A 10,063-nucleotide genomic window follows, 5' to 3' on the forward strand; every position below is an offset into this window, starting at 1 on the left:
AATTGGAGGTTGACTTACGGAAATACGTGTTCCAAAAATTAAAATGGTGACCCTATTGGTTCGATACAAAAGGATGACGACAGATACTTTCCCTCCAAAATTTTCAAGTGAATAAATAGAGATCAGAGTATCTATGCAACGTTACGTCAATATTTCTCAAAAAGACTGAAGACAAATTGAACGTAGTCATTTACCGAAAAATGAACTTTATTATTCAATTTCGGGCGCGAGTTCCCAACACGCTTTGCGAGCAAACTAATCTCAATCATGAGCATCTCTTGTTCGATGAGTGGTATGTTATTTTGACATTAGTGTTCGGAGAAACTTAAACGTTTTAAACATTGTTCGTATACTGCGTGCATTTATTTCTTCATTTCCTTCCCCATTGTTTCCGTACTATGCTGTTGAAATTCTTGAATTCAAGAAGTTATTTCAGGCCTCTCATTCGACAGGCGTTACAAAGTAGGCATCCAGTTTGTTGGTTCTTCACTCTTGGTCCAACCTTGTGGCCGGGCAGATATAACTATTACTGTTTCTTATAACAATTGCGTGACAAATTTATAGTGATGGGCAAACAATGACAGATATTAAAAGATGCAACTGAATAAAAACATGCAAATTCAGGTACAAACATCAATAAATCGACATTACATACTCTTAATTAAAAACATGCTTCCGTTATAACAAATGTTATCATCCGCCAAGTAATCTACGACCCCTAATCACCCTAAAACAAGTAATAGCAAATAAATGGACGTGCCTAAAACCACTTGTAATACTCAAATTAAGAGACGCCTAGTGGCCGATTAATCTTTTTTCCCATGTCTGTTACTGATAATGAAATATGTGGATCTCTATTTTACAGACATAAACGAAAAGAAGTGACCAAATGTCATTCATTATATAGCAAATTATTGATGATGGCTTAATAATAGGTGGCGCCATAATAAGGCTGAGAAGCAACAGCGGCAGTAGGTTGTTGAACTGGTGGCGGCACCACTGATGCTGCAGCGCCAGGCTGTGTGTAAACTTGCGGTGGTGGGGCAGCCTGCTGACATTATAAAAAAGGCAACAGTGAGATTATACACATTTTAAAGATTCAACACAAACATTATTTATGAGTGAGCTACGACCAGATATACTAAACGTGGCAATTCGGACCCATTTATATATAATCTATATCTCTAATTATAATTGACTTATACAGAGTAATACATTTTGTCAATAACAAGTGCAGTGACAGAGGGAACATTTCAAAAGTTGTACATAGTAACACTAACATATATAACATTCTACATCAAGTTTACTCATTACAGTAGATAGTAACCATATATGAGCGCAATTGTGCAGAGAGAGCAAAATTTTGTAAATTATCCATTTTAAGTTTTTAACACAATACCCAACCTGCCCCCTTTGCCAGCTCAAGAGACATACACGAAACACACAAGGATACAAAAGTTTGTTTAGTAATTTTAGGAAGGCATAGTTCTTGTACTATGTTTTATGTGCACAAAAACCATATGTAATGTTCTATTTGTGATACCTGAACTGGATATGAAGTCGGGTATGCAGCATAAGCAGCGGTGGCAGCTTGTGGAACAGATGCCACTGGGGCTTGTGGTTGGGCATAGCCGCTTCCATAAGCGTTATATGTGCCATAAGCAGCCTACAAATAAAACAGAAGATAAGTACAACTCAAAAATACAACCACTCAATACAAAGAAGCATCAAAATACAGTTCACATGATTCAACATAATGATCTTTCTATAGCACGCAGTTCATGAAATAATAAACATAAACAAAAGCCTATAGTTCATGAAAATAGTATTACCGGTTGAGTATATGCTGCAGGCCATTGTTGTCCTTGAGCCTGTGTAGCTTGTGGCCAAGTCTGAGGCTGGACACCATAACCTGCAGGCCACTGGTTCTGTGTGCCCTGGTAAGCTAATGGAGCAGGTGAAACGGCACCAGTTTTAGCAACCTTCGCTCTGTCAGAAACTAAGTAACCATCCATGTGGCGTTTTTTGGACTCTGATACACTCTTATGATGTATAAACAGCTTCGCGTGTCTGTTGTCCGCCTTCTTTATAATTTGCGCGTTCCCAAATAGATCTAAAAACTGCAGAATAAAGTGTCAAAGGTCAACATATTACATTCTACAAAGTTTGGATTGATAAATTTCATTTTAGTATGCACCGATCCCGTCACGTTGGCCTAACTATCAACCACTTTTTTCCCATATTTTAACAAATAATAATGTGTTAACTATGAATACCACTTATAAGTTATAACCAACATAATCCAACTCTAGAGCTTTATATGAATTTTGAGATTTTATTCATTAAAAGTAGACTTAATGAGACTTCCACCTTGTCTAACAGTTAGACCCGTTTCCCTTTAGCTAATAATATATCTGAGTTCTATGTATGAAACAACCAAATCGACCCATTTAGATAAACTAGGTCAAATGTGACACTAGAGCATACACAAAAAGCACAATGTAACTCTACCTCCAAAAAAATGCTAGATAACTCCTCTCTCTCAGCGTAACTTGCAGGATTTGTATCATCGGGGCCAGGAGCTATGAACTTCTCAACTAGTGAGTCCACACGATCAATTCGTTTTGGCCGTGATTGAATTGATTCCATATGAATCAAAGCCTGCATCACATAACACAGAGATACAAGTGGTTATAAGAAATAAGAAATAAAGAATATATCAAAAACATATTCATACAAAAAATGGGCAGTATTTATAACCTCTAAAAGTGGTTTGGAGAGTTGATTACTCTCAAGAGCTTGATCTAGAACCTCTCTTGCTTTTTCAACCTTTCCCAAAACCTGACAACAAAGTTATGATTAGAGAATGAAGACAAAACAAAACCAAAGCACATTACTTGTAACAACCCAAACCTATGGTGCATGTTACGCAACCCAACCATCTTCAGATAAGAATAAAGGCTTGGGAATTCACGCAGACATACCAAGTACAAAAACCGAGAATACTGTGCAAATAAAAGCGGCAAGGTCTGTGATTGTTCTTTTCCTTTCTCAATTGCAATCGTCTGCTCATACAAAGAACAAGCTTCTTCCAGATTTCCCTAATTAGAAAAAAAAAAAAATATATATATATATATATATATAGGGGCAGGATCAATGGGGAAGTAACCAATCGGGGGGAAACGGGGGGAAGCAAAAAAAAAAAAATTCGTTTTTTTTGGAATTTTTTTTTTCCGGCATCAAGATCACACGAAAATATGAACATTTAGAAGAGACACTTCGTGATGAATGTTATTATTTAGGCGGGAAAACGATCGACAAAAATAACATTCAAGATAATATTGTTCGTGAAGAATATGAACGTTTTTTTCCATGTTTTGTGAAGTAAAATTTAGCCCGATTTAGAGTTTAGGGTTTAGGGTTTAGGGTTTGGTGTTTTGGGTTTATGGACCGTTCGTGTTAAAAACTCAATCTAAATCCTAAATCTAAACCCTAAATCTAAACCCTAAACCCTAAATTTCTAAACCCTAATATCTAAACCCTATAAACCCTAATATCTAAACCCCAATAGCTAAAACCTCAACATACACTCGAAAAACACGATAATTGTTATATATTACTTCTTCGAGCGTTTTCCCGCCAAAATAAAAACATTTATCACAAAGTGTCTCTACTAAATGTTCATATTTTCATCCCATCTATAATGTTCTTGAACAAAGTTTTTTCAAAAAACGAAAAAGAAAAAAAAAAGTTTTTGCTTCCCCCCGCTTCCCCCCGATTGGTTACTTCCCTCTTGATCCTACCCCTATATATATATATATATATATATATATATATATATATATATATATATATATATATATATATATATATCCAAATAAAAGAAATAAGACATGCAACAAGAGACGAAATTTACATACTAGAAGTGGTAATTTAGCAAATTCATTTATAAACGAGCTATCAGTAACGGGTCAAGCGGCTAATGTTAAAATACTTTCAAGAGCAGATTAAACTAGCTGAAACTACCAGAAAGTCATTCAGATGTTTAAATCTTCTTGAAGGATATATTCACGAAAATTACTTGTATATGTCAATCTAATACTGTAGTTTATGAGCGTATTTAATAAAGAAAATATTCATGAAACTAGGACAAAAAAACATTTGCAGGTCAGCCCAACGCAGCCTAACCGGATTTCGCCCAAACCCAATGTCAACCATGAATCAACCAGCCTGAACCGCCCATTATGTCGCCTCAATTAGGCAGTATAAGGCATGATTAGGTACAAACTGGCTTACCAGGCGATGTTCCATGTTAGCATGCTTGATAATTGCTTCAAGAAGGCCAGGAGAAATTTCAGTATGCACAAGCTGATAAGATGCACGAGCACCAGCAATATCTCCGCCATGCTCTTTAAATCGGGCAGCAAATAGGTGAATTTCAGGTTGCCTCTGTAAACATTATTAACCAATCAGGTATTTGGCAAACAAGAAACAGTACCAACTGATATTGAACAAAGAATAATATAAACAATGCCGAAAAAATGCATAAAAACAAACTATAAAAGATCATTCTTGATATGTATAGTGAACTTCTTTATAGAAGGTTTTAAAACTGTATCTTCACAAAAAGCTAGGTTTTAGACTGGTGAGCCTAACCCATACAAAAGTCATATATTTTGACCCAAAAAAGTTAAATCTTTTACCCAGCCTATTTTGCCAAATCTGATAGATACAGCCATTTCAAGATGTAAAATACTCGTCTATCAGCCACACAGAATAGAATATGTACCCAACAACAACTAAATGTAGACGGTAATAAATAACCAACTCCACTTTTCAATAAAAGGGTAAATCACATGATAACGACTGAAAGATTGATTATCAACAATGACTTAGCATAAGAACATAGCAATTTACCAAGTTACTAACTAATAGCTTGTTGAGATGAAATAGTTGTACCTTTACAAAGACCTGGGTGGCACGAGCAAGTGCATTTTCAGCAAGATCTTTACTCCCACTAGCTTCCATACACAAAATGTATCGTACCCAGTACTCAGGGTAGTTTGCACAAGCAATTAGACATCTTTCATACAGCTTGACAACCTGCTTCACAAAAAAAAAAAACATCATGTCTCCAAAATCATAACTACTCTTGTAAATAAATAAATAAATCAAATAATATGCAAATAGAAAGGTCTTAGAAGAAACACAAAAGATATACTCCGATAGCGGAACAGAACAGGGAGGGCCCTAAAAAATTAAAAGAGGGAACCCCCCTTGCCTCACAGACAGATGATTAAGTAAGAACAAACCTGCATACATAACATTGCAACTTTTAACAGATAGTTTATTATAGCTTATAATGAACCCAGAATCTCGATTCACAAAAAAATTTAAAGTACTTAGCCTTATAGCAACCAAATGGGAGACCCATGCCTTAGTCCAAGTTCAATATCCCGTTTTAAAAGATGCTTCATCCAACGAGTTTAGCCGATAAATCATATACTTAACTGTAAGTCAATGTATAACAGGGACAACTAAACGCACAACCCAAAGAGAAAAATCCAAACATGTAAGTTGAACACTCATGTATGATGTACCTTATTGAAGTCACCAGCTCCTTCAACAAAATCAAGATAGTTATGCCAGTTTTCAAGCTCTGCATTATTAAGTGGTCGAACATGAAAGTAGGGCCTTCTGATAGCAGTTTCAAAATCAATGATCTTAGAATCAAACTCTTTAGCTTTTTTGTACAGTTCTTCTCTGACGGCTATATAACTCTCCAATTCCTCGGCTTCTGTTAAAGCTGCACTTGCAGGTTTAGAAGATTCTTCCACTGCATTTGGATTAGTTTCACCTTCAGTTGCTTCGTTATTCAATTCATTTTTGGCACTTGCAGCTGCTGCAAGTTCCTCGGGAGTTCTTAATTCAGATAAAGGACGACTAGCTACCAATTCCCTGAAGCTGCAAAAATTGTAGATAGAAAAGCATTAAAAAAAGTAATACTAAAATTGAAAACTTATTGTAGAATAAACACTGAATAACTTGTGACATTCAAGATTGAAAAAGGTGTGAGAGGGTGACGAGACGGGGTCGAAACGGACGTTGACCAATTTTTCCCAACTTTGACATGACTTTTTAGTGTCGACTGACTAATTAGACGTTTTTGGGCGAAACGGGACGGGCTAGTCACCAAATCGACTAACATAATTATAGAATAGACACTACAATTGAAAACTTATTGTATAATAAACACTGAAAAACATCGAGTGACTTGTGAAATCTACGCAACTAAAACTGAAACTAGTATATGGATTGTGGGGACTTTGGGATTGAATCAATAAAGACAACTCTTTCGTACAAACAACAAAGTTAATGAATGATACAACTACGAGAAACCCTAAGCATCATAGTGGATATAATGCAACATCGCATAGAAAAAGTTCCGCTGAGAAAGCATCTCACCTGGTAAAATAGCGGTCCAACTGCTGATTAGGATGTTCCAATATTCGAGTGTATATCGTGGCAAGATTGGACCAATGCTGCTGCTGATATTCATATTCGATATATTTATCCCATAAAGTGAAAGACAGGTAATCAGTACCAACATAAGCTAATCCCCTTTCAAATAGCCTGAAAAAAACAAAGTAACTGATATATAATTCATATATCAAGAAACATGATAACAGCTATGCAGATAGAATATGATAATACAACATCAAAGTAAACGCAGTGATACATTACATAGCATATGACCTGTCACTAACTCACAAACTAAACACTTACTTCTTAACAGTGAGAAGTACACGTTTAACCAACCCCCTAAATGGTGTATTTTTGTTACCCTATATTGTCTCTACGAAGTGTATATAAATGTTGTATTGAGGCCAGTACATGTTTAACCAACCCCCTAATATATCAGACACCAAGTATAATAATCCCCTCAGAGATTTAGTGCATCATGTAAAATTACGTATTTGGTAACACTTGCATTTTATGATTTATATTTGCAGTCTTTATAATGCAAATAGAATTGCAATCTGAGATTAACAAAAGCAACTATGAATAAATATAAAATATGATGATGGCATCACGTGAACGTTTCTTTTCCCAATGAACGGTGAATTTTTAAGACAGGGCATTAAAAATAGAATTTGTGTTTTGTATTTGAAAGCTCAACCTTTTTACAATCAAGTAAATACATGTTTTTTGAAACCCTTAAAATGTCATATGCAGTTCAAAATATAACCAACACTGGCAAAATTCAATAAACTACTTCTGGTTATTTGAGAGCATTAATAATTTGCAAACACCATTTACTGGGCATCTTTTTTCCAACTGTTTTCCTAGCACCATTGTCTGTTATACAGAGTAGGCAATTTGAAATGATGACAAATTGTTAATCGTATTGCTCCAACCACATAGTAGCACTCAGAAAGACAATACAGGGTAACAAAAATACACCATTGATAACCACAATGATAGCAGATCAGTAAGTGTATAATACCTGCGTACTGTGTCAGGATCTTCATAAGTGCTTATGGCAAAAACACAATAGTGCAACCACATATCTACAGAATACGTTACTCCATGTACTGCCCGTTCATACACCTCAACAACTTTGTCCATATGTCCCAGGCGTGCTTCATGATCAGCATATTTCTTCCAATAACCGTAACACAAGGGAAATTCTGATAAGAAGGTATCATAAACTTTCCGAATCTTCAAGATATTCGCCTGTTAAACAACATTATATAGGGATTATTAAACAGAGAAAGGTCAACCACACTGATCAATGCTATCTTAGTGCACAATAAAGAATGGAGCTTTGTTTTCTACTATTGTATACTTAAAAGCATAAAATCTGCTTGGGATGAAGAAACATGAGAAGGGCATTTAAAACTAAGGATTGAATGTATTTCTAAACACCAATCTTTTTTCACTTTAGGAAAGTTGGGTAGCACAAATATACAAGGCAAGCGAAGGGAACACTATATCTCCAGTGCAAACTCCTACCAGGCTGAGATCGTCAGGAGAAGTATAGGTCACTAGGTCAACCAAGTAATGCAAAGAATTTTTATATGTAGATTACATACAGTAATATTATATAATTTGTAAGGCAAAAGAACATTTAAATCCAAAATTCTAGTCTTTCATCTACAAATGTCTTCCACTGAACTTCACAGCCCTAATAAATTGTTGGTCCACAAGGTCCACTACAATCAGTTTAGTGTGTACGAGTAGTAGAGTGCTAGCATTCATAATAACTAAATGATTCAGACTCATCAGATATACGAGAAATATATTTTGCTTACCTCTGCTGTTTTCTCGGTCTCATCTATTAGGGAAGTCCAGGCATTAAAATCCAAGGAATTGGCATTTACTATGCTCCATAATCGCTCTTCTTCAGGAGATGCAGTAACAACTGCCATAAAAAGATAAGTCAGAAGATGAAGCACTTTCAATTCTCACAAATCAGTATAAATTAATGTGTGAAATATTAAAAGTGACAAAATATACCGGAACCATCTTCGGGCTGGTTTGCAGTTGCAGAGTTATGGGCATCATAAGAGCTAACACCATTCTCACTTACAACGGTAGCTGGTTTCCCATCACTGACTTCATTACCATTAACAGATGCATTTGAAAGACTTGAAGGATTCACATTGAGATTTTGACTGGTCAAAGTTACATCTGTAACCTCTGATTCCCCAGCAGCACCTGAGCTGTGTCCATGATCTACTTGCATGGCACTCGTAGCGGTAGAAGTAGCAACATCACCAGACGAAACATCTGATGTTTGAGCAACAACTGCTTCACTATGTTCCATAGTCAAAGGAGACTAATTTATTATGTACCTGTACACAATATAATTATAATTAAACAACCAGAGAACTAGATATAAGTGACAACCACACTTTAGCCATATTAGTCAAATAGAATCATATGTTGTAACGGCCAGTGTAATATTGTAAGCCTGCAGAATGAATGAAAGAAAGCCTAAGGATGAAAATTCCGATAACTTGTTGACAGATCATATTAAAAGTATATGTATACATTTATTAATTTAAGTATTAGCTGCATTATTATCTCTAGCAGTGATGTATTAATCAGGCATAATCTATTCTCTAGCAGTGATGTCTTAATCAGGCATAATCTGTTCACTAACAGTAATGTATTAATCAGGCATAATCAGGCAAAATCAATAACCACAAAATAAATGAAGCATACTATGGCTATAAATCTTATACTCCTTAATTGATTAGATAACATCATATCATATATATGTAAACACGCATATATATTCCATCACATATCATCCAACAAATCAAACTGAAGCTTTCCTATTCAATTGAACACATAATTTCACAATACATACAGCCTACATACAAATTGATGACATAAACTAACAGCTAGGGTTATGTTTCATGTGTCAGTCACCTACTGTACAAATATAATATAATTCAGTTATAAATTACGGAGTAACTGTAACAGACAAAATACCGAGTTTGACGACGATTAGAAACCCTAATTTTCGATATAAAACAACTAATTCGAAAATTACTCGGTGGAGTGATACGAGCAGAATCCGGAAGAGTAGTAAAGTGAAACGTCGGTAGATATTGTACGGTAGTATAATGGTACGACGGTGACGGAGGGTGGATGTACTGAGGTTGGTAACCGGATAGAGAGATGAAAGTGACGACGAGCGGCGGTCGGGTTCGTGTGTGTCACTAATTTGCCCTAACAAATATAGTACTCGTATTCCTTTTGGTTGACGGTGTGAATGAATTACAGTAAATTACGTAAATGCCCTCTTTCCTACCTACCGTATTTTTTTCCTTTACGAAAACGCCCTGTTGCTACACTAATTTTTTTCTTTACGAAAAAACAAATCTACTTTAATGAATGAATCGATCAATCATAGTCGACGAAAGCCTAAAGTAAAATGCTACTAAAAGAGTCGAGAACCAATAAGCACCGTGAACTATGATGTGAGACCACACAAGAAGAACAACTTGAAAGAGAAATCTTCTAGTTAATGGCATCTCATCATCGTCAT

The 10,063-nt window shown here is 35.6% G+C and overlaps 1 protein-coding gene across 1 annotated transcript; it reads right to left on the bottom strand.

Moving 5' to 3' along the window:
• Positions 1 to 633: 633 nt before the first annotated feature.
• LOC139874196 (pre-mRNA-processing factor 39-1) lies at positions 634 to 9,725 on the bottom strand. Its single transcript, XM_071861659.1, has 14 exons — positions 9,566 to 9,725; positions 8,521 to 8,858; positions 8,316 to 8,425; positions 7,508 to 7,737; positions 6,466 to 6,633; positions 5,601 to 5,964; positions 4,960 to 5,103; positions 4,297 to 4,449; positions 2,985 to 3,101; positions 2,761 to 2,841; positions 2,512 to 2,661; positions 1,833 to 2,120; positions 1,544 to 1,666; positions 634 to 1,051 (listed from the first exon to the last, which is right to left on the bottom strand). Exons 2-14 carry the CDS (start codon positions 8,828 to 8,830, stop codon positions 926 to 928), a joined length of 2,364 nt encoding a protein of 787 aa, XP_071717760.1. The 5' UTR covers positions 8,831 to 8,858; positions 9,566 to 9,725; the 3' UTR covers positions 634 to 925.
• Positions 9,726 to 10,063: the final 338 nt, after the last annotated feature.

The sequence above is a fragment of the Rutidosis leptorrhynchoides genome, chromosome 11, assembly GCF_046630445.1.
Source record: "Rutidosis leptorrhynchoides isolate AG116_Rl617_1_P2 chromosome 11, CSIRO_AGI_Rlap_v1, whole genome shotgun sequence".
NCBI classification, from domain to species: Eukaryota; Viridiplantae; Streptophyta; class Magnoliopsida; order Asterales; family Asteraceae; genus Rutidosis; species Rutidosis leptorrhynchoides.

What these genes read in the sequence shown, in the direction of transcription:
- LOC139874196 (XM_071861659.1), bottom strand. Translation starts at nt 8,830, where the DNA reads ATGGAACATAGTGAAGCAGTTGTTGCTCAAACATCAGATGTTTCGTCT. An exon ending in CCAGCCCGAAGATGGTTCCG is followed by an intron (nt 8,426 to 8,520) that starts GTATATTTTGTC and finishes TTTTTATGGCAG; the next exon opens with TTGTTACTGCATCTCCTGAA. An exon ending in GAGCTGGTGACTTCAATAAG is followed by an intron (nt 5,104 to 5,600) that starts GTACATCATACA and finishes TTTGTGAAGCAG; the next exon opens with GTTGTCAAGCTGTATGAAAG.